Source organism: Heliangelus exortis, chromosome 12 (assembly GCF_036169615.1).
Source record: "Heliangelus exortis chromosome 12, bHelExo1.hap1, whole genome shotgun sequence".
NCBI classification, from domain to species: Eukaryota; Metazoa; Chordata; class Aves; order Apodiformes; family Trochilidae; genus Heliangelus; species Heliangelus exortis.
In genome coordinates, this window is record NC_092433.1 from 19,366,975 (window position 1) to 19,391,743 (window position 24,769).

Genomic DNA, 24,769 nt, shown 5'->3' on the forward strand with positions numbered 1-24,769 from the left:
GGGTGGTAAAAAGCAACGTTTTGACACAGTAGCAGGACCCGTGGCTTCCGTGTGAGTCGGGAGGTAGTGGGGCCTGTCTGCAAGCTGGAAAGAGATGAACTCCTGGTACCTCTGGGGAGAAGGGGCTGGGCTTGGTGTGAGCTCCCCTGTTTGACTCCATCCACGCAAAGTGGGAGAGGAATTTGCTGTTCTGGGGAGGCCTTGAAAGAGGGAAAGGCTTGAAAGTCTGTGGGGTGAAGATGGCTTCAGTGTCAGGGTGTGCATCAAGCCCTGGCCTCGGGTTCCTCCTGGCTCATGTCTGGGACCCTCCCTGTGCTGCAGGGAGCAGAGGACCTTCAGGCAGCTCCTCCTGGGCCACTGCTGTGGCTTGGGAAGGAGGAGAGGCTTCCCAGAACACGTTCTGCTCCATCCACCCACCAGCCCCAGGCCTTCTGTTGGCAGGAGTGGAGGCTACACTGGGGACCAGAGGAACACCCTGTGCTTCTGCCCTCCTGTTTTGAAGCTGTTACACATCAGTCAGTGCTGCAGTCAAGTTTGCAAACCTTATTTCCTTTCATCTCTTTCTCTATGACCAGAAAACCCAGGGCTTAATGTGATATCTCAATAAAGCCTCACACTCCCAGCCAGCCCTTCCTGCAGTGCCAGGCTGCTCACGCAGTGTGACAGAGTTTTCCTCTGCAGAAGATGCTGTGTGTTCCTCCTGGCCCTGGCCTTGCTTCCTCCAATAATTGATAATCCCAAATTGACAGCAAAACTCTGCACAGTGCCTTCTTCTCCTGCCAGCTGCTCGGCCCTCACCAGCTTCTCAGCCCCTGGCCACAGGGGAGCTCACAGCCAGCTGTGGGTTTATTCCAGTCCTGGCAGGAGCCAATGCTCAGTGCAGGGATGGCTTGGAACCAATCTGCTGCTTGGATGAGAAGTGGCAGAGGCAGGAAAAAAAGGCAGTAACGTGGCATCATCTGCAATACAGTCTGTGGCAATCATCTGCAAGCGTGTTTTCCAGTCCCCTAACAGGGTGTTGTAAACACACAGGGCCTTGTGGCATTCAGCTGGGGAGTGGTTCCTGTGAATTACACACAGTGCAGTTGCTGGGGTTTCATTTTGAAGTTTAGTTCCTTTTAGGTTGGGTAATTAAATGCGAGGGATGTTATGGAGCGTGCAGAGCCCCAGCCGTGGGCACAGGGAGGTGGCACAGGGGTCACCGTTCCCCTGCACCCACTGCCTGGGGCCAGGCTGAGGTCACACTGAGGGGACAGGACAGGACACCTCACCCCAGACAGCCAGGACCTCCTTTCCACCCCTGTTTTCAGAGCATGTCACCTCAGGGTCCAGCCACAGGTTTTAAATCAACCTCTGCAGAGATCTGTTGTCCCACCAAGGAACTTTTTGGTGCAAGCTGTGTGTGACCAGGGCTCTCCCAGCTGTCCCCAGCCCTCTGGTTTGCAGGACATGCTGTGTGGTGACTGTAGATGGATCAAGCTGTAGATGGAGCAGCCTCCAGATGTTCTCAAGCACAGCCATCTGTAATTTTGAGAAGGTTTTTGGAATCACTAATGAAGTTCCTGCCTACTGAGAGACCAATGTGTTTTGTGTTACAGCCTCTTCATTCCCTGCCTTCCAACCCAGGCAGGAAGAAATTCTTTGGGGTGAGGGTGCTGAGCCCCTCAGGTTGCCCCCAGAAGCTGTGGCTGCCCCATCCCTGGCAGTGGTGAAGGTTGGATGGGGCTTGGAGCCCCCTGGGCCGGGGGAGGTGGCCCTGACCATGGCAGGGGTTGGAACTAAATGAGCTTTTTACAATTGTGGTGATCTCCTAAACATCTTGAAAAGTGGTGCTCAGTGACCCCAGCTTGAGCTTTGTGTCTCAGTGAAACAAATTAAAGTTACAGAGCAGGCTGTGAGCTCAGCTAGGCAATGATTTCTTAATTTTATGTAAAATATGCAAAGCATGCACACATTCTTTTTCTTTCTTTTGTGCACGTTCTGGTCTGTCTTACCTCAAATTCTGATGGAAGAAAATACTGAAAAGCTTCGAGTAACAAGAAGTCTTCTCTGAGCTCAAGAATAATCTGTTATTCCATGGGCATTTTGTCCTTTGAGACTCAGGTCCAGTTTGGGTTCATTATTTGGTTCCACTTACTGCCAGCAGTTAGTGAAGGAAAAAAAAAGAAAGATTTTGTACATGGTTGAGTTGTATTGCTACTTGAATAAAATAATTATACAGATAACGCTAAATATAACCAAATACTAGACAGGCCCATTAAAAAGAAATAGTTTTTTTGAAATTATTTTTGTTTTAAATGAGTGAAAAATGAGGTACACTTATGACAAGAGACAGTTAGTGGATTTTTTAAAACTTTCTATCAGTTTTCCCAGCCTGAGGTGAAAATCTATTTTTAATATTGTACACAACAACAGAAGTAACAAGAAACTATGAGAAATGTTTCTGCAACTGACTTTTTTTATAGTTTTATTAAGAATTGGGTATCCCAGAGGAGTGGTGGGGGTGGTTTGGTTTCTTGCAGTTCTGGCACTGACCATGGGGAGCTGATCATTTAAATCAGCTTTGTTCTTGGTTTTGATTATTTGATATGTAACTTGGCTTAATTATATGCCTGAACCTTCTGGACCATGGCTCTTCCCAGCCTGCCTGGGTCTCTCAGACTCAAACTGAATGAACACACTGAGGGATTATGAGCTGGAAAGAATATATCCAGAAAAGTTCCCAGGAAGCTGCAGAGTATAGGAATATATAGACTTGCTTCTTATCAACTTTTCATAAACTTGCTGTAGTTTTTCTTTCCTTGGTTTCATTTTATACTCTTAAGAAACATTGATTATTCTGTAACCTCCAGAAATGAAAAGTAAAATGTCTTTGAGATGCTGATTTTAGAGATCTCATGGAAATATCTTCAATATTTTTGCATTATTTTTTGTCTCCTGGACAAGATAATGCTCTCTGATAATGTGTATTTTGGGAACAGAGCCATTCAAAAGTGAATGATAACTGTGGATGTTACTTATCTATCTCTGCAGAGAGTGAAACTGTCTTGATTCATTATCTTGAAGCAGTGACCTAGGGATAAAAGGAACTTCATTGTCACACAGAGCCCCTTGAGCCTTGTTTCTCTGGTGCAACATTCTGTCAAACCGAGGCAGTAATAAATTAACCCTTAGTTCTTCAGGAAATTTATGATAAGAAGTGAGATGGCAATTTATTCCCCACTTTGGCTGACAGGTCTTTGGGATTTTTTTTTTGTTTTTTGCATCCTGGGGTTTGCTGGTGCATCTTTATTCTCTGGTGCAAAGAAGCAGCCAGGTTGGCATCTCTGCTCTGCTCTGCATTCACTCTTTGCAGAAAAAAAAAAAAAAATTGGATGTGGTCTTCACAAACCATTCCCACTGCTGGGGGATCAGTGATGTGGCCAGGAGAGAAGAGTTGGACCTACTGAATGCCAGCTCAAGATTTTTTGCTCTTCAGGTTAGTTTTGCTATCCCTAAAGCTGACATTTTATGCAGAGCTTGTAATGTATTGCCTGGATATACGGGCTAGTCAGTCACTTAATGCTTGGAAAACACTGCACTGGAAATTTTATTCTGTATGAAGCTGGGAATTGCTTTTAAATTGGTGAGTTTTAAGGATGTTGTTCTAGATAACCTTTAGGAAAAGATTCCCTAAAAGAGAGTAACTTCTAATTTGTAGAAAATGCCAGATTATGAACATTCACTGCTTGCAGTTTTTTATTATGATAGAATTACTCCTGGTTTGGGCAAAGTGCCTCCTGGCTGGGAGAAGCTGGAGGTTTTCTGATCCATGCTGCCTCGGGAGTGTTTCTCAATGTATTCCTCCCATGGAAAAGGCAGAACAATACAGAGTGACCCCTAATTAACAGCAGTGGCTTTAATTTAGACATGTCTTTAGTTGCCCAGATCTCCTTACCTAGGGATGATTTATGCTTCCAAATTAATTCAGGTTTCACAGAGCAACGAGGGCTTCCTGGGGACAAGAGACAAAGAGTCAGGGTGGTACTGGGGTGATGTCTGGTAGGTAGTGGCTAATAATTAAAAGCCTTTAATTACTGTCATTTTTTCTTTGGTGGAAAATTTGTGCTGTGACTCAGGGGTTCAGAGGGTGGAAGGAGGTGTTGGGCAGCTGGGAGTACACGGGCTTGGAGATGGATTGCTGCTCCCAGCAAGCTGTTTGTGCTGGTGCTGGAGGTGTGCAGGGAATACTGCAGCACGGTGGAGGAGAACGTGTGTGTTACCAGCTGATTATTTGCTGTGCTCCACAGCCTCTAAGCAGATTTTAAGCTGTGGCATTAGGTTCTGCATAGAGATGAAGTAGGAATATTGCTTCTAAGAGCTGCTACTCTAACAAGCCAGAAAGGGAAGGCATCAGATGGTTATTTCTTTACATCAGCAACAAAGACCTTCCCTGCCTGCCCCTGCCAGCAGAGCTGGGCCCAGCAGCCAGGTTCTCAGGGGATATATAGAATAAGTTAAAGAGCATTTTCCTTAAAAAAAAAAAAAAAAAAAAAGTAGAAGAAACTGCATTTAAACTCTCAGGATCAACATTCACAGCAGTGTCAGTGTGTGCTTTCTGGGTTACTCCTTCAGCAATCTTTACTGATATTGTTAGAAATCTATTTATTGCCTACATCTGGTGGATGTAATCCTTGCTTCCCGTGTAGCTCCGCATCCTCCTGGGATGGGGACTGGGGGGTGGCAGGTGTGTGACAGGGAGGCTCAGGCACGGTGCACACCCGAGACCCAACAGCCTGACAAATACAAATGAGGGGAGTGAGTTGGGAACTTGCATCTGTTGAGGGGCTGTAACTTCCCTGCTGCCATGAAATGAAGATCTCTATCAAGTGAATGGGAATGAATGCCCAGAGGAGGAAACACGATGCAAGAACTGACAGCAGGACAGCAGTTTTCTCAGTCTTTTTTTTTTTTTTTTCTTTTTTTTGTAATTAATTTTTTGAAGCATTTCATCCCCATTTATGATAAGCATGTCTCAGAAACATGCTGTGTATGTGTCATTTGTTCTATCAGGCACAATAGGCCTGTATATATTTCACAATGTGTGAGTTGTGTATAAGTGCAACTCCAGAAGGGATAATTTCAGCAAAGAAGCTTGAGATAGATCAGGGTCTGACAGACTTGCTGTGAGAATGAGGAGAGCTCACTGAGAGATGCCACCAGCACCTTCTCTCTACCCTTCATCTCCCCGGGCCATCTTCTCAAATTCCCTTTTTTTTCCCCTTATGCAAAAAAGGAAGGCCAATATTTATCTTGGGACTCAGAACAACAGCTACCACAGCAGAAAAAAAAAAGCCTGTCTTGTGAGTGCTGAAAAAATTCAGCCATGTGTACAATAAAGAAAAAAACAACCAAAACAAGTAATACTGTGAAGATTTACACTGATAGGGACACATCTTTTAGTCACCTTCTATTTTTGGCTGTTCAGTTTTACAGGTCACTGATTGCATCTGCTGAAGAGCCTCTGCCTCTCCTGGCACACAGGCCCAGATCCAGCAGAGCATTAAGAGGCTGGATCAGTGTTAGGAATCTGATGCTTTGCTAAATCTGGGCCACAGCTGGCATTCAGGAGCAGGGACCATCAGGAGACAGGAGCTGCCTGTGCCCAGGACATGTTTTGGAGGAGGGAATCAAAGAGAGGTCTCTGGCAGCATGGGCTACCTGCTCATTTCTGAGCAACAACATGAGCTCAAAAGCCAACGATTGTTTAAGCAGCTTCAGAACTTCACAGCCCTTCAGAATCATTTCTGCTTTCTTGCTGATTATTCACCAGTCTGCTCCCTTACACTAACACTGTTTAACCCCTTTCACAGATGAAGCAGTATAATTTTTGTAAGCCCTTGTTTGTCTGCTACACAAAAACTATCTCACTGGTTTTGCCCCATGGCCCTTACTTCACCTGAACCCGTTCTCTAACCTTCATTCCTGGAGGACCTCTCTGTGCTACCATTCATGCATCAGTCTGAGTGACTTCCAGCCAGTTATCAGAGGCTCAGGGTTGTTTTGTTGGTTTTTTTTTCAATTTCTCAATCAGATGGGGAAAAAAATCTCACTTTGCAGCCAGCAGCAACAGGACTGGAGAATCTCAAGGTTTGGCATTCTCTCCATCCCCTTCCAAATATTGGTGTTCCTGAAAGCAAAGTGCATTCTGTCTCTGTCTCAGCATCCAGGTTGCTCTGGACTAAATTGATCTTACAAATTGCTAAGGAACATCAGCAATGGATATTCTGCAGCCTGCTCACACAGCCCCTAAAGCTGACCTGAAGTCTAAACCTCAATCTTTTTGGCACATTAATTCTTGCCGCATCCACTTTGGATGCGGGAACATTTTTTTTTCTATTTCCAACAGCCTTTTACAGGTTTTACTAAAGTTAGTATTTTTGCCTTCATCATTCTTTAAGCTAAACAACTCCATTTGTTTTTTATTGATAGGACATGTTTCACAGAGCTCTGTTCTCTGAAGGTTTTGGCACGTGGACACGTGCTCTTGCCCCTGGGTCACCTCTGTGACAGTCAGAGGGCAGGTACCACCTTAAATCTAACAGCTCAGGTGTTAGTGCTTAGAGGGTTTTGCTCTTACCCTCAGCTCTTCTTCTGCTGAGGTGATTAAAAGCTGCCTGTTGCTGTCTGTGTGTACAGCATGCTTCATTAACAGTGATCTATTCTGGAGTTTAGCAGAATTGGCACTGTGCAGAACACTGATGTGCAGTAGCACAACGTGAGGTGATTGCTAAGGCTTCCTTCTGCCTGCTGCTGCTGCACTACTTAGGGGCTTCAAGCATGTTTTGCAAATATTCCTTTGGAACAGTCACCAAATTGTGAGTTCATGTAGTGCAAATTCTATCTAAAAAAGTGTTTTTCACATCCTGAGGGTGCATATATACTTCAGCCTTGAGTTTTTAATTTTTTTTTCAGAAGTGTGTATCATTAAACATGCAAAAGAAATCTCTGACAAAAAGCCATCCCTCATAACTCAAAAAAAATCACCACAAATATTTCTATTGCATGCATCTTGGTTTTTCCTCACAGCTGATTGCAGTCAGAGCTCTTCGAGTCAACTTTGGCAGAAGCCAATTACACACAAAAGCACCTTTCAAAAGAATTTGCAATGGATGCCTTGCCAAAAGTAATGTTAAGAAGACATCTGCACATGTGTGTTGGCACTGGGTCTGCTGATGGGATGCACTTCCAAACTGAGGCACAGCTATCTCATTTTCATCTTGAAAAAAGAACTGTGCAGTGCTGAAGCTACACAGGCTTCCCCCTGGAAATTAAATCCTGAACTTTGCAAGTTTTCAGGCCTTGCATATGCTCCTTCAGAAGCACAGTGCAGAACCTCCTGTGATTTTATAGCACGAAACATTTAGTAATGGAAAGGATTTTTTCAATTATGTATCTTTTGCTGGTGCACAAATGTTGCCTTTCCTTGAGCTCTTGCCATAAAAAGTCAAAGTGTTTTGACAGTTTTTACCCAGCTCTGAACAATGGGCCTGCTGATAGGAAGAGCAGCAGTGTTTGCAGGCAAACATTTTGAAGATTGGACTCATTCACATGTGAAATAGGGAACTATCATGAGAAATGAACATGCAGCCCTATCTTGAATCCCACCATATTTTCACCTTAGGAAAATATTTTTAACAGTAATCATCCAATTTACTTTCCACTACTTTTTTAATGCTGAGACAGGCATCGTTTCTCTTTGGGAAGCTTTCTGCAACGTGTTGGGGGATGCATCAGCAGAAGTCAGGGTGTGGGGTGAGGAGTGGGTGTCCAGGGACAGGGCTCAGCTGGCAGCCAGGTCTCCAGGTACCAATTTCCAGGGCTGCTCCTCAGACAGGGCTCTTACAGAGCACCAGGAAAATGGTGCTCTTGAAGCCTTAATAGTTACCCAGTAACAGCAGTACTGATCCTGACAACAGACTCTGGTACTATTCCATATATTTAGAAAATTATGCATGTGAGAGCGTCTTCTAGGAATATATTCTAAGGTAATTATGACAGGGTGTATATCCTTGGGCTGTGAGGAGATGGAGTTTCCATTAACATCAGTGGAAATACCAGTGGGAGTCTAAGTGCCATGTACAGGCAGTTTGTTGATACCAGAAGCAACTGTTCCCATTCAGATAGCTGAAAATGGTTCTTTGAAGCACAGGCCTGACCCTCTGATGTCTGCTGGTTCTCTGGAGTACATTTTGAATAAGCAACTAATAGGGAAGACTTTCAGCTTTTTCACTGGACTTAATAATTAACTGTGCCAAGTACTAAAAATGTATATTTTTAGCATAGCTTTTCATTTTGGCTGGAAATGAGACCCAGAGATTGTGTCAAAACATCTTGGGAGGAAAGAAAGAGCCTGCTATTTTTAATGCCCTTACAAGCTAAAAACTAATTTACATTAGTAAATTTGAAATGTTTTGTATTAGTGTTTAAAATGCTTAGAGAAGCATCATTTTACTAAGTAGAAAAATAGCAGTTTGCAAAAATGACAAAGTACCCAGAATTTTTCCCAAAGGGGTGGTGAGTCAGGAGAAACTGTGATAAGAGGAGGAATAATAAACTGAAGACTATCCAAGAATTTTCTTGCATCTGTGGAAAACGAGAGAATAAAATACCAAAACACCAGCCTTATTTCTGAGGGAATATCAGGGATACAAACAGCACTGGGACCTGCAAAGAGGACATGATCCTCCATGAAGCATTGTCACTTAGCCCCATCAAGCCTCCAGAAGCCCCATCCCTAAAGGCTGTGGAGCAGAGGCATTTTCTTTGACTTTGGTCCAATCTCAGTTTTTTTAACTGAAAGGCAGATATAATTCTTTCTTTCTACCAATACTGCTTACAAACAGCTGAGGAGCTAAATGCCATCATTATGAATCTAGGTAGGAGGAGTGATCTTGGTGAGCAGCAGGCAGGGGGTCTGTGGGTGCATTAGGTGGGTTCCTGGCAGTAGGATAAGTTGGGAAGTGCTGCACTTCTTGGGGTTTTCATTAGGTATCAGAGGCTGTGGGTGCTGTTTCAGTCCCATGGAGCTTATTGCAGGGAGATGGGGAAGAATGCAAAGTATTGCATTGCAGTGAGATGAGGAGAAGCTTTGGAAGTGACATAGTGGGCTCCCTCACTGCTGGGAATAATACTTTGGAAAATGAGAATGCAGAAGAGTTCCAGCAGCTGCTGGTGAATACATTTATCTCAAATCTAATTGAAGAGTGTAAAACCAGGAGCCACTTGCTTTTAGGAGAAATCTCCTGTGTAGGTGCAGTTAAATCCAAGAGAATGTAGTGCTCAGTATAGTGTTTGGCCATGCATGAAAACTACAGAGGGTAAACAAGTGTCTTGAGTTTACTATAAGCACAGTAGATGCTTAACTATGTCAATCAATACAAAGGTCTGTGGTGACATTTTCCTCCAGAAATTAATAATTAATACTCTAATCACTTGCTTAAGTTATTAGTTTTCATTGATTAGTTCTTCCTGCTAACCCCCAGCTAGCTGAATCAGCCTGTGTGAGAACAGATAAATATATTCAATTAATCTCTTCCCCTTTCAAAGTTGAAACTTCAGATCAGAAAGTAAAGATTTTTTTTTTTTAGTCTTCTCACTGCACTGAACCTGACTTTATTAGAATAATCTTACCAATTTTAACTCACAAAAGCAAGCAAAGCCCTCTCATCCCCCTTCACATGCTATTAGTCATGCAGTTTGTCTTGTAAGCACAAAGGTCTCTCAACTTCCACCCTTCAGTGATATGAATAAATGATAAGAATGTGTGTCTGACTTGATTTATTTATTTTTAATATTTAAATGCCTGCTCTAGAAAAGGTTCCTTTCATAAGAGGAGCCATTTTTTCCCCTTGGGTTCCATTGGGGTGGGGGGGAAAAATAAGCTAAGAAACTCTTCAGATTGCCTGTTCTACAGCTTAACTATTTAGAAGTTGTAATAGAGAGCAAGAAACACATCAGGTTTCATCTGGAGGTGATTTATGGTTCTGGGTTTTTTGTAGAATTTTGGGGCAATGAGAATGGTGGTGAAATGGGCAAATCACATCCCCCTCCTTCCTGAGCAGAATGGGAACGTTTCCTAGAAAGTGTCTCCTTGCAGAAGGAGTGTCTCTCATCTACCAGATGACGTTTGTAGAGAAAAGTGAGAGTAATTCTGGTAACTTCCCTCTCAACTGTGATCTAAGTGTTAACTAATTACACTTCAGATTACCTTAGAGAGACAGTGAGTCAATCTGCTGCTGACAGAAGTGAGAGACAGGAGAAATCCCCCAGTGCCCAAGTGGAAGATGCAGATCTGAGGTTACAATTTGTAGCCTCACCTGGTACCCAGTGTACTTAGACCCTCACACATCATTCCCCCCAGTGATTTTAAATTAAATGTTTAAAAAAGTTTCTTTGTTGGTCTTCAGGTGCAACCTCCCTAAACTGAAAAGCATACGGTCAACAAGCAAAAGGAGCTGCAATCCTAAATCTCCTTGTGACCTGTTTTGTTTTTTCTTTTACAGATTAAAGGCTGCCTAAAATTTCCAAGGAGCCCTGTTCTCTTCTGTAGTTACCAGACTCATCTCCTCTGACCTGGGAAGCTGAAGATGAGGTTGCTATGGGAACTGCTCGTGTTGCAATCATTCATGGTGTGCCTTGCAGGTAAAGTGTCATTTTAAAACTTTTGTTTTAAGAATGTATTCCACACTAATATGAAAGTGCACTGCATTTTACATGCCAGTGACAAGCTGGCAAAATAAGCCTCTGCTCCATGACCAGCATTATGTGAGGTTGCTGAACAGATCAAGCTGATGCTTTTAACAAGCTCCTGTTGCTGTGGATCAGCATCTCCACAGAAAAGCACAGTGCTTTCAAAGGTTTGCTCTACCCCTTTCCAACTCAAAGTTATTGCTGATAAAAGTTGTCTCCCCATGTTCTGTGCTAAGCCTTTCAATGCTCAATTAAATCTATCTGGAGTGGAGCTTTAAATCCCATTAAAACGGTGTTATGTTACAGCTAAAACCTCGCCCCATTTAACAAATAATTAGAATAACATCTTTCAGCAACACAACCATCTTCTGTATCTGCCCTTGTTTAACTTTCTCTTCCCTGAGAGTTGCAACATTTCCAGTGTTCCCAGCAAAATGAAATTTCCCAGGAATGTGCCTGTTCCTGATGTCGAAACGGTTCTTGGAAGAGATTCCAGATTTGCAGAGGGCTCAGCACAGTTTGCACCAAAGTTTGCTGCCCCTCTCAGGAGAGGGGTGGGGGACAGGGCTGGTGTCACTCCCCACTCTGGGGTGGTTACTGCCATCACACCAGGACTGTCAAAGTCTATTTTGAGTCTCTCTCTGTGTGCCAGGCAGCTACCATTGATTATTTCCTCCTTAAATTTGCTTTATTATTCTTTAACATGTGTTTTGTTCTGAGGGGAGGGGTGTTACATTTTAATTAATGTTTATGTCACCTTGGTGTTCAGCTGGATTGCTCTAATTTATCTGCTGCTTGGTGCTCAGAATGTTTTAGTGCTCTGTTCAGTAACTTGTGCTTTCTTCCCTTCTATACATGCACATTGTCAGGGTACTTTTTCAGCATTTTAGGTAATAGCAAATTACTTATAATAGCATTTACTTTCTTCTGCTTAGCTCTACTGAACACAAAGCCACTTTTATTCCGGTACTTACGGGTACCTATTTTTGAAATTTGGTTCCAAGTCATCCTAAATGTGCTATGACAGTTTCTGAGCTGGCAGAAAATTGGATGCAGAGAGATTCTGCAATGCAGTGCCACACGTGTTTCAGGAATTGCAAGCCTAGAGAAGTTGGGCTGCAGGAATACAGAAACTACGATCCTTCATTTTAAGTAAAATAGTGGAAAAACAAAAGCACGCAAAATATTTTTAACTGGAATTTCTACACTTAAAATATCTATTGCAAAAGTTTTAGGATCAGCAAAATCAAGTTTCAGGAGAATGTGTTTGAAGGGCTGTCCTCTCACATTCTGTAATGTATCGTAATGCAGGCTTTCCCCACACTACTCTGCAAGAGCATTTTTTTTTGGTCTTTGGAGGACAGTGAATATCTTCAGGGCATGGCATCAGTTTCTCTGTCCTGCTGAATAGAGTTACAGGGAGAGGAGTGCCAAAAGTTGTGTGTGGCAATAGTGAGGAAATAGTTTCATTTTGCTGAAGGATGTGGTCGTGTAGTGGCTTGGGCTGAGTTCCTTCTACCAGATTTGACTTTGGAAGTTTCCAAGTCTGCCTGCAGGGTTTTTTGAGCCAGTTGTAGGCACGGAAGGGATTTTCTTGCAGGAGCTGTGGGGTTACCACAGAGCAGGGCTGTGTCACTGGGCTAACACACTCAGGACACTTTCTGGATCTGTGGAGTGTCTTCCATAACTCCATGGTGTTATGGACCATGTAAAAACCCATTCAGAGCTGGCTGCAAGTCCCAGCAGCTACTTGGGTTGTGTTTTGTTGGGTTTTTTTGTGTGCTTCCTAAATGAACATCTGTTCACTAGAAATTGCATGAAAACTTCCTAACTTGTGTCATTCAAGTCATTAAACATCTGTCAAACCCAAAGCACTCAGAGTACCCAAACGTGTCATTAAGGGTACCAGTTACTGCCACTGCCAACGTGCCAGGAGAAGCAGGACATGCCAGAGATGTTCACAGTCCTCACAGAATATTGATTTCTCCTACTGGGGGGTCAGATATTACAGTTCTTCACAGCAGGATAAAACACTCAGGGAGCTGGATCAATCCTGGGATCTACTTAAACCACCTACCTAGAGATCCAGACCTATTGAGAATTCTGGGAGACATCCAACCTCTCTCAAAGGCAGCAGCACTGCTTAGGGTCTTTCTGAGCTTACCCCACATCCTTTCAATCCATCACCTAACCTGGGACCATATTTTTCAGACTTCTTTTCTCACTGGTTTTTCTGAGGTCATACTGAGCAAAACTAAAGATGCCTCCTTTGGCCTCGATATTTGATATCTATCAATTAAGGGTTTCTGATTATATTTTACTGCTCTGGGAAGCAGTAACTGCAATTTATTTCTTCGGTGCCAAATCACTCTTGGTTTGTGAGGGCTGTCAGCTTCTTTAAATGGCAGTTGTGGTGGTGGTAATTTTAAGTTCTGGACAGCAAGTTTTGAGTTTTGGACAGCCTGGGACAGGCGATGGGGAAACAAAAGGTGCTGCACAGGGTGCCCCAAACCAGCTTGTGTTAATGAAGATGGAACACAGTCTGTATGCCTGTAATGGGCTGGACAAGTACAGAAGGAAATTTTCTGTATTTTGGTGAATCTTATGCAATTCTTTGCCTCATTAACTTCCTGTAGTGGGGAGTTTCACTGTTGAAGTCATATTTGCATGTTAATGAGTGGCATTCAGCTGTCTGAGTGTGCATGTGCATATTTTATAATGGGCTTTAACCCAAGAAGATCCACTCATATTTTGACAGAAAACAAAAAAAGAAACCTAGTAGCTTCTGAGAAGCATTTATTCTCTGCTGTGTCATGTGTGTGACTGGAGTCTGGTTTGCTCTCCTGCCCTCCCTCTTGGCTTTTTCTTGGAGCCTTTGGTTTCTGGCCTTCTGCTTGTTCTTGCCAGTTAAAAAGAAATGTCTCCACTCACATTAAACACACCAAGACTCACCCTCCTTTTTTCTTAGTAAACACAATAGTTTGAATAAACACATTCATCTTGTAGCTCTGTAATAATGCTTCTGTTTCAACAAGTTTGTTTTATCCAAGGGAAAGTGCTATTGCAGCTGCATCTGTTCTGTGCTCCTGGGGGGTGACTTAAGTACCAGGAAGCACAGATACATAGAAAACACATAGAAAAATACAGAATCTAATATTGTTCTACTCTGATTTGAATGATAATAAGAAAACGCTGTTCTTTCCCTCTGCTAACTTGGCTTCTTCAGGAAGCCTCTCAGCAGTGTAGGCTTTTGTTTTGCAGCAGATTAAATGAGCTGCACAAAGATTGCTGGCAGTTTTGTACTGGAACATGATCCTGAAGGTTGGAAATACCTCTGTTCCCCCCCTCAGAGGGGTTTGTGTAGGTCACTGCACTTTCTGTGCTCTACACTCCACTGTGTGACGAGGTAAACTTTCACAATTGTCCATGTCCCCAGGATTAGGTATGAGCCATATTGCCTCCCCTGTCTGAAAAGGTAAGATGAATTAATCTGGAGAAGCCCATATGTGCAACGTTTATCCATTGTTTCAGCCATCAAACAGGCATTCCAGTGGAATTTCTTAATGGGCTGTTGGCTCTCCATACAGGGATGCCTGTACTGTTGTCATGATAATCCAGCAACACCTGTGCTTAATTCTGCAAATCCACAGACAGCATCATGTTTTTCAATATCAACTTCTATTGTATTTCTGATTAAGGCAGAACAAAATCATTGTTTCACCTTTTATCTACTGAGAAATGCCATTTTCTAATCTAGAAATATACACAGAAGAGCTGAAGTCATGGGGAAAAAAAAAAAAACATTTCTGTAGAGCTTACTTTCAGTTTGGTGTTGGGTTTTTTTTTTCCTTTACAAAACTGTTTTTTAAAGGAAAATATTCTTATAAATGCCTGTCCAGGCCTTTTCTCTCTCTCTGTCAGCTGCTGATGCAGCATAACCAATACCTTAGCAGTGGCTCAGACCAGAATGTTTATGGACCATGGCTGTGTAATTCATGGAAGAAAATAATAATATATATTCAAGCATTTTCCATTGTTAGACAAACAGATCGATACATTCCAATGAAAACAGGCATCCAGCTCTGCTGAAAATTAAAACTCAAGGTTCATCCAGAGATGAATATTCACAGGCCTATTTGAATTCATGCTGCTACCCAAGCGGATGGAGGTTACGTACAACAGAAATTCTGCTAATTTCATGTCCAACTATAAATAATTAAACCAAGAAGTCCTGTTGTCCATACTAAGTGATGGTCTTGTCTAAACCACGCCGTTTGTTCAGCAGTTTCTTTTTCTGGTGCCATGACTGGTGCTTTGATGTTAGTGGGTAGCTGGGAAGAGCTGTATGATGCAGTTCCCTAATTAATTAATTTACATTTTGGTCAGTCCCGCAGCACTTCACATTTCTCTCCTCAGCGATGTTTGTGTAGCACTTGGAAATGGATAAAGCAGCAAATACCGCCCATCACGGGTCACCCCTCAAAGCCCTTGGCTCTGCAGAGCCGTCACCAACGCTCCCTGCAGAAAGCTTTTCTGAAGGGCTCTTGCTTGCCCTTCATACTTCGGGTTGGGTTTTATTAATTATTTTATTATTTATTCGTGGGGTTAGAGCCTCAGTCTTTCCCGCCGCTGGTGTCAGGGCCGTGGCGGGGCGCGGCTCCAGGCCCGCGGGCGCCATCTTGTGGGCGGGCGGCCATTTCGTGGCGGAGCCGCTCAGCCGTCCGCGTCGACCGCGCTGCAGAGGGAGCCGTGAGGCTGGGGGTGAGGGAACAGCCGGACATCTTCTGCCTCTGCCGGGAGCTGAGACAGCAAGGACATGTCCTCTGAGCTCCGGTTAGGCTGGAATGTGTTAAAAGTGACCCAGTTCACAAGGAGGTCTCTGCCCCGGGCCTCAGGGAGGTGTCGTGTGGAAGGAGCCGCTGTGTGGAAGCGCCCGCTCTGCGCCAGGAGGAAACCAACAACTTTGTGGAGTCACAGTTCCACGGAGAATCACTAAAAAACCCTGCATGTTGAGGTGGGTGATGAAGTCACCAGTGATACACCAAGAAAATAACGTATAAGCTCTGATTGTAGATTTTTCCACTTTAGTATCATAAAACCCTCACCCTCAGAGCAAAAGCAGTGCCTGAGGTAAGTGGCACGAGTGCACAGGCCCTCCTTTAGAAGTTTTTTTAAAAGTTGATGAAAAATGTGCTCTAAATTGTCAATGAAACGCAGTGCTGAATGGTTAATTCATCAGAAGGTTGTGGGCTGGCATTTTCTGGAATAAAAGGCATTTTCTGGAATAAATTCCTGTTCTTAGTGGCAGCTGGGGCAGGCTGCTGCCCCACAGGAGAGGGCCGCAAGTGGTGAGGTAAAGTCTGGTCGCTTGGTGAGGATACAAATCCCTTCTACTGGGGATGGCCCTTGCTGTGACAGTGTCTGTTTTGAAATGTCATAGAATGAGATTATCTATTGCATTGTCTGGACTACGCTGTGATGTGAAGATCCCCAGAACTGCAAACCTTTGGTTAAACTCTAGTCAACTCCACCTGTGCCCAAGCAGCATGAAGGCCTGTTGAATAAAGCCTAGACTGGCTCTAAGGATCTACAGAAGCTTCCTTAATACTTTAAAATGTGTAAACAGAATTAAGGATGATGTTGATATGGTGGTGATGGGTGATAATAGTCCCCAGAATTAATATGGTGGTATCTGTTTACAGAGTTTTGAAGCCAGAGCTTCTAGCATGAGGCAACTGAAGCAGGAGATGGAAAGAAAATGGTTTAAAATAGGGAAATGAAGAGTGAGAGGGGATGAAGCTTCAGAAGGGAACAATTGTTTGAACTAAGAGGGCACTGGGATAAGAACAATTAAATCTGAAATGGGCAACAATTCATTTAAACTGAATCCAGCAGACTTTATCTGCCAAAGTGGGATTCTACTGCATCACTCATCTGTACATAGATGTAACTGCATCACTCATCTGTACATAGATGTAAAGGGGAGCTAAGAAACTGTATGTGATTATATTTAATTTATTCTTATTTTGGGATTATATGGCAAGTTTTTCAGTGATTGAAGAGGATTAGACTCAGCCTCACAAGAGGTCTGTACCAGTTTTACATTTGTCATCTGTCAGCAGTGAAACCCTCACTAGATGAGACTTGACTCTGAGTTAGGCCATAATTTCCCAAATTATAAGGTTAGAGACCATATCAATGCAGTATTCTCATTTCTCTTTTACACGCAGATGATTAGGTATATTATGTTTTTCTCTGTTTAACTTGCAAGTCCATCTGGGCAAGTTTAATTACATCTTTCTCAAAAGTTATTGAGGTAAGATGGTGCACTTTAAATAAAATAGAGACTATACAGACATTTTTATAAGCAGATGTTCCAACTATCTGGCTGTGTATTGATCCCCTGTGCATTTTATATGATGCCTCTTTCAAATGCAAAGAAGCTAAATTGAAATTAGTATGTAGGTATTGAAATTAAATCTCATTTAGGGAGTTAGAAAAATACCTACTTTTCTGGGCATCTATCAAATTAGGGAAAATATGGACCCAAAATACATCTTTATTGCCAAGAAAAATGAAGTTTTATGATGAAATTTGTGGTGACTGGTGTATTGCTTTTTGGGTAAAGTACTATATGATTCTTAGGAAATGTAAATATTATTGGGAAGCGACCTCATTTTGTAATGCTTGTGTGGTCACTGAGGAGAAGGTAGGAGGTGCAGTGCAATGCAGAACCTGCTGGGTTGGACACTGGGGCTTCTTTCTGGCTCTGGAGCTTGGTGTAGGCAACTGCATCTTTGGTCTGAGAACTGCTGGGCTGCAGGCTGTATCTGCAGATGACACTGTGTATTCATAGCCTGCAAGGCACTCTTCTCCCACTTCTTCAGATTGAGAGTCTGGAGCTTGTGTTTCCTGCAGTTCATCTTCAGTTGCTGGGGAAATCCTTCAGAAGTGGTGAAAATCCTTCCCTCTGTAAATCTCTCATCCCCTGGCACTGCCCTGCATAGGTACAAAATTTCTTCCCACTTTTCTGCACACTTTCGTTGAGTATTTTTTATTATTTAGAACAGAAACAGGAGAGCCTGGGGGAGCCATTACTTTCCACTCTGCCTTCTGGGGTTAAATCCCTTGGATTTTGTCTTCTGCCCTTCCCTGGTGCAGCAGAGCATTAGCTGATCAAAAATGACGTTGACAGGGACCATTATTATTATTTGGATAGAAGTCTCTCAGCTAAGCAGCAATCAAGGGTGATCATCCAGATGGAATAAAAGGGGAAGGGGTCAGTTTAACTTTCATAATTACAGTACTGTAACTGTGGGCAGGAACAGAATTACCCTTTGCTGACAGCTAAAGGGGTCAGTAGGCTGGCAGAGCAACCCTGGCTGGTGTTATCCCTGGCAGAAAGTGCAGCTCTTCACTACATCTGTGTGATTTTGTAGGGTTGTTCTGAAAATAGATGTTGCCTTCTGCAGCTAGGCACTGGGTTTCCTAACTGCTCCAGGTCTTACAGGATTTGGGCCATTAAGTAGAACAGATGCTTATGTATTCTTGCAAGTTTGTGCTCAGAGTCAGTCTGTGGCAAGTAAGTGGGCTGCTCGCAATAAATATTGCTTCTAATGAATAGAGCACAGAATGCTATAGTGCAGCTCATTCATCTGAACATTGTTTAATGCTGGTTTATTGAAGCGTTTGTCAAATGCTGTGACAGACTGTGCTCTGAAATTATGTATATAGTCATGACAGGCTGCACTGTGACTCATTATTGCAAGTTTTAGAAAAGTTTTCCTTCATAATCCAATGAAAAATCAAAACTTGCACGCTAACGTTCACTCCAGTTCAGCTTGCTTTATATATTTGAATTCTTTTTTTTGCAAGAAAATACTTGTTTTAATGTCACAAATTGAACTAAGACACAATTGTTAAATAGTCTATATTGTAATATTTAGACTGTAAAGCAAGGCAAGCATTACAACAGTGTATAACTGAGTACTGCAGACATAGCTAATGAATGAGACAGGCAGTTAATTAACCAGCCAGTGTTCAGGATCTTCAGCTGAAGTTGGTGACTTTCAACTCGAACTTCCCAGGTGTCAGTGAAAGGATGAAAAATATATCTTACTATGGTGATGTCTCAATTCTGCTTTTCCAAGTTGAAACATCTGAAGATTCTACCTGTTTTAAAGAAAACCATGATTTATAAAATATCTTATGCCAGTACTGCATAGTTTGAAAGAAGAAAGTAGTTTCAACTCTGTCCAGTACATGTTGAGTGCAGCACAAATTGCTTCTTCGTGTCTGAAATATCTCCGGTACCGTCTTTTAATTCATACTGTCTGAGCCTTCATGGCTGTGAAATAGATCCCTGACAAAGTTTAGAGTATTATCGTTGTTTTTGCTTGTGGAAAGGAGATAATATAATGGGTGTTCAGTGAGACTTGAAAGAACAAATTATTCCTGTCCCTGCAGGCTTGCTGTCTGTGTTACTGGACACTCGCTGAGAGCCAGATCAAGCTTTATTCCTGTAGCATTCACTCTCCTTCCCTTTTTCATATGGTCCACGTGAAATGCCATTTTCTCAAGGTTGGTGCTGTGTGGGCTTTACGGGAAAACATCTGAAGAGAGACTTGAAAGAAGGCAGGTTGATGGTTGGGCTTTCTGGGAAAGCAGGGAGTAAGGCAGAAGACACAGCAAGATAAAAAGGGTCTGGAGGCAGCTGGAGGCACACATGGGATGAAGATGAGAAACACTTTCTCAGCCACAGAAAAATTGCTTACCAGTGATCTATGTTACATTGTCTTTCATCATGTCTCAAAGCAGGAATTACATATGAAACAAATATTCTCCCTGTTATATTTCTGGGCTTTCCTACTGACACCCTGGTTGTGGCAGTTTGGCAGTAACTTGAAATTTCATGTTCCTTTACCTCACACATTTGTTATGGTTTTGTGATCCACTTGAATGTGTAATGCGGGTCTGGTACCTGTGGTGTGCCACTGGTTTCCAACCTGCTTTATGGTTGATGCACGGGTACACCATGGCTATGTAAATACAGGCAACTCTGAAGTGGCAAACATTACTGAAAGGGATGACACTTCATGCAGATTAAAGTAAAAAAAAAAAACAAAAATACTAGGAGGAAAGGCTTAAGGAAAGTTCTCGTGGTTTTCTTCCTGAGGGAAGAAGTAAGAGGCAGAGATGAAAAAAAAGTTGGAAAGAGTGCAGGCTGAGGAGTGGAACGACTGCCAGGATAGAAATGATGGCTAACATGACAGCTCTGAAAGAATAATTGAAAGAGACTCCAAAAAATCTCTTGTGGACATCAAACAGGGAGAACTGGGAATGGGGAGGGGTTGATAGAGTCTTGAAAGACAGCCTGGGGGGTCCAGCTGTGACCAGGGCTCCTGGAGGAGAGTGAGCTGGAAGATTCTCTTACTATAGTGTATATGTTTGCAGGTGTTGGCTCTTTCAGTCCCTCTGGGTTATGAACACTGAAGTGCATAAGGAGAAAAAAACAAGTCTAAAAGGCAGTTCAGCATGTAATGAAATTCTGACTGAAATAAGCATTCCTCAACTGGAATAAAAATGCTCTCTGTAGCAATATAAAGACGATGTCTCTTCTGAGTCAGGAAGCCCAGCTGCAACTCTCAAGTCAAGTGGCTAACAACAGTTGTCAGCAGTGGCTACATCTCTCATTTTATAAGTTGAAAAAAAACCCTCTGCAGATTCTCCTTTTGTTCACATGTGAGTAGTGGGGCTGGTTGGAGTGGGCTCCCCTGGGTCCCCTCTCCCTTTCCTGGGAGGCAGGACAGGCACTGGGTCCTCATTAATCTGTGCTCACTAACATTAGCTGCTCGTTTCAAAACAGGGCAGCTGATTTCCAGTGTGTGCACAGTGCAGCTGCAAGACATTTCTTTTTCTTACTTGCAATGTCTAAATAGCCTGCCACATATCATAAAGCCTATGTCCTCTTTTTATTCTTATGGAAAAGCAGAGGTTCTCTGTTTATTGTCTTAGTTGTTGTAATAACATTCTTCAAACAACTAATTGGAAAGCAATCTGTGCAGAGTTTTCCAAAATTTGTCAATACTGACTTTGCTTCATCAAGTTTAACAGCCACATTTCTTCCTCTCTACTGCCCTTCTGCACGAAGTTGCCTGATTTCATTTTTCCAGGTTTTCTTGGTACGTTCATGTACTTGGGATAGAATATATAACTTATATAATATATTATTCCCTAATTCAAGGCAGAGGAGTGACATGCCATCAGTTAGTAGGGGGAGAAAGAACCTGGTGCTTTCTTGTGTAAATTACGTGAATCCTGGACATAAGCCAGGCATTCATTTCATTAAAGTGGGGTTTGATAATTGAAACTAATTTAATATCAACCCCATTAAGTTGCATTTTATTGCTCATTTAATGTGCCTGTCTTACAAGCTCCCAGAACTAGGAGGCAGATTTGTCACGTGAGTTTATAATTTGTCAGAGCTCTGCTGTTGGGTTTGCTCAGTGGGCTTAGCACCAGTGTGTGCAACAGATGTTTCACCTGTGTTTGATCCACGTGGTGTCCTTATGCAGTTGTGTATCAGCAAGCACTTGGGATCAGTGCTGATGGGAGTGGGTTAAGCTGAAAAGCTTTGTTTTGTGCAAATTTGCTGTGGAAATGTACTTGCTCTGTCTGGAAAGCATCCTTATGGATGCTCCAGCATCACCCTCCCCATCGTTCCCTGCAGCATTCTGCAGCCCCCAGACTGCTTGAGAAGGAAAAGCTTTGTCAGACCTGACAGATACCCCCAGTCCTCCACTAGTGCAAGTCATTATATTGACTTGTGTCAAAGAATGCCAGTTTCAATCAGCTGAGGAGCTGGCTTATTCTGTTTTAATGATTCTGGATTTGCATGTTCTGCCATTCTGGTTTCCTCTGTCTTGCTGTTCTTTTCTATGATTCCTGTACTTCACCACTAGGTATATCTTTTTTACAGTTTATGAATTGCCAAGTAATCTCATAATTAGAATCATAGAATTCTTGTAATTAGTTACCACTCCTCTTGGTGGTAATTGCAGTGCAGCACTGGGTGATGGTTACTGGGACACAGTTCTATTTATCAAAACAGCAGTGAGCAAAAGAAAGAAGTCAAAGGGCAGGAAAATTCTTAAGTGTGCAAACAACCAGGATGGTTGTTTGTTCACAGAGGTGTTCTCTGCAGCTCTGGCTGCAGAAGTGGCAAAGGAGTGATGAATTACTGGAGCTTTACCCCTGAGAAATGGCAACAAGAGAGAAGCAGCAAGAGTGAGCATGGGTTACATCATGTGGCCAGGGGACTGTGAAGGAAAGGCACAAAGGAAAAGGTACAGCTAATACTACCATATGTGCATAGAGGAAAACTAGGGAAGAATCTTTAGAACCATTTAAAATTATTTCCATGTCTGAAAAGCACTGAAAGAGGAATTCCGTGCTCAATTTTAGTTGCTACTTCATAATCCAGACTGCATTTAAAGCTTCTTTTTGAAATGTACATGCATGCAGATGAATCTAAAGGACAGAAAACGTGTGTGAAACAAAGCGTACAATTCTCTCATCATGAAATAGCAACATTTGACAGGTATTGCATTAATTAAAACACCAGAGGATACAGGAAAGGGAGCACTTGGATGTTATAGTGGTGAAGGTTTTAGAGCTCATTTGTACAATCAAACTGCTTTGTCAGCAGGATCTGACACAGGGAATTGTCCGTGTTGGTTTGTCTGGGTGCTGAACTGCTGAGTCTCAGTGCTGTGTTTTATCTCACACAAAAATAGTGAATTCCATTCTGAAGTGGAAATTATGTTGAAAATCAATGAGATCTGCTGTAAAAACAAACAAAATATACTTCCTCCCTATGTGTATGTCCTCAGGAATCAGATCAAACCCAGAGGGAGAGAGAAAGCAGGTCAACCTTGTCTTCAGTGCACTATTGCATTAAGTGTTTAGAGCACCCCGAGCTGATTCAGGAATCAGTGCAGCCCAGAGGCAGAAGATGAAGAAACCATGGGCAGGGCTGCAGGAGTTCAGGGTCAATTTTCCGTGAGCTTGCAGCTGCAAACATCTGTAGCATGTCTGCAGCATGGAGTGCAGCATGTCTGTGGCTGAGGTGCTAATGTTTCTGTACTGCTTGGGCACTTTGAAGAGGTCGAAAGGAATCTCTGGGATTTGGGGAAGCGAAATCCTCACCTTAGTTGTCAGGCACTGGTAACAGCATCATTGCAGGCAGTAGCAGTCCAATTGCTATTTTTCTTCTTCTTTTTTTTTTTTTTTTTTTTTTTTTTTTTGAGTGGTGTTGTACCAAACTTTTAAGATTTGGTTTGAAGTACTTATTTCAGTTTGTTCCCACACCTATTGGTGTTTCTGTGCAGGTGTGGCTGTGCTGGTTTCGAAACATGCTTGCTTTGTGTAAAATGTGCTTATAGTGTTGGTTTTTCTCAGCAATACAAGCTAAATGTGCCTGTCAGTGTTTTGCAGGATTGATTTGTGAAAGGTTGTTAGCCTGTTAGGTCTTACACTTTGGAGTCAGCAGTAGCATTCACAGTTCTTGCAAGGTGTTGTGTTTAAAAGGATGGCAGAGGCTTTTAACGCTTTTTTAATTTCACTTTTCTTAATGTGACATCCAATTACTGGTGAAACTAAACCACCAAACCACCACTTGTTATTTTTAAGTGTAGACATTCTCTGGCATTTTATTGCTTTCTTTACTAAATAAGTAAAAATACTTTCTTTAGTATTTAGGAGAAGACGTATGAAAATACAGCAGTTAAGATTACAGCAGTTACATGGATTTTATGAAATTTAAGAGATGTCCTAACACAGCTTAAAAAAAAAAAAAGGCATTTCTAATGTGACAGCTGATAAAATGTGCCAGTGAAATCAGTAAAATTCTAAAAGCCAAGATCTTCCTGTGTTTAATAATTAGCAGGACAGAGATGTGGTTAAAATAGTTTCCTGTAGGAAAGCTTGAGTTTTACCTTGATTTTTGTTGTGGTTTTGTCTGCTTTAATTCTCTTTGCATTCTTTGGGAGCTTTTTTGTATGAAGGGAATTGAACTGCAGCGTTGGGGCAGAGGGGCTCAGAGGCTTGGGATGGGGTGGCTGGGGGGCTGCTCCCTGCTTTGGGTTCTCATCAATTCAGTCGCTGTGACCGACTGCTGCAGCATGAGGAGGGGTCAGGGGTGCAGCTCTGTGTGTCCATGCCCATCGGGAGCACAGGTTGGGCCATTCCTGGTTTCCACATGTCCCGGGGTTACACGGACATCGGGAGGACCTCAAGGAGCTCATGTGCCTGCAGTGAGGCTCTGAGTATAGACATGAACCGAGTTCACAACTAGAAAACCCCTGGCAGTGCAGCGAGCTGCTGATGTGTCCTCCAGAGAGCTGCTTTGGCTGCCCCAGTATTGCTGCTGGAGGCAGCAGGAAAGTGGAAAAGTTTAGAGAAAAGAGCAAAGCATTTTCCACCTTTCCACCTTTTTGCTGAGTAGTGCTGGAGGATGCAGCAGAAGACCTGTTGACATACTCTGCTGGAGTTGTGTCTTGTCCCTTGCAGTCATTGTTTACTTTGAACAGGGGAATGTAGTAGTTTAAAAACTATTAGTTGTTTCTGAAGACTTCAGAAGATCTCATGTAAATTCATTAGCTACTGTGTGGCTGCCACACAGCATTGGAAGGAATAAGAATAAGAATAAATGTATTAGGTTCACTATACAAGTGTGATAGCATCCAGTCTGTAATGAAAAATGTATTAACTAAAGCATATGAATGTATTACCAGCATCTCTGTAGCAGTGTAATGCTTATCTTGAGCTATCCTTTTTTATAAATGAGATCTAAAATATACAATAAATGCTGCAAGCAAACTCCATCTAGAAGCAAAGTGACAGAAAGTCCCTCTGTGTCACTAAATCTGCATTTATTGTCAGTGCTCAGCTGCGGCACTGCCAGGGCAGTCCTCCAGGAGTGCAGTGTGCTGGGACTGAGCACCAGGAGAGCCTTCACTTGGGTGGGAGCACGGATCAG

General features: G+C 42.7%; 1 protein-coding gene across 4 annotated transcripts in view; it reads left to right on the plus strand.

Annotated features, from left to right (window-relative positions):
- LOC139801712 (contactin-4) overlaps window positions 1-24,769 on the plus strand; it is a 257,518-nt gene that overhangs the window by 113,981 nt on the left and 118,768 nt on the right. For 3 of the 4 annotated variants that reach the window (XM_071756351.1, XM_071756350.1, XM_071756348.1), the window contains one exon: window positions 10,545-10,683. In XM_071756351.1, the coding sequence (XP_071612452.1) occupies window positions 10,629-10,683 (55 nt within the window). In that variant the 5' untranslated portion in view covers window positions 10,545-10,628. Of the gene's footprint in view, window positions 1-10,544; window positions 10,684-15,512; window positions 15,746-24,769 lie in introns of those variants that run through there. The other variant, XM_071756352.1, reaches the window with a different exon arrangement.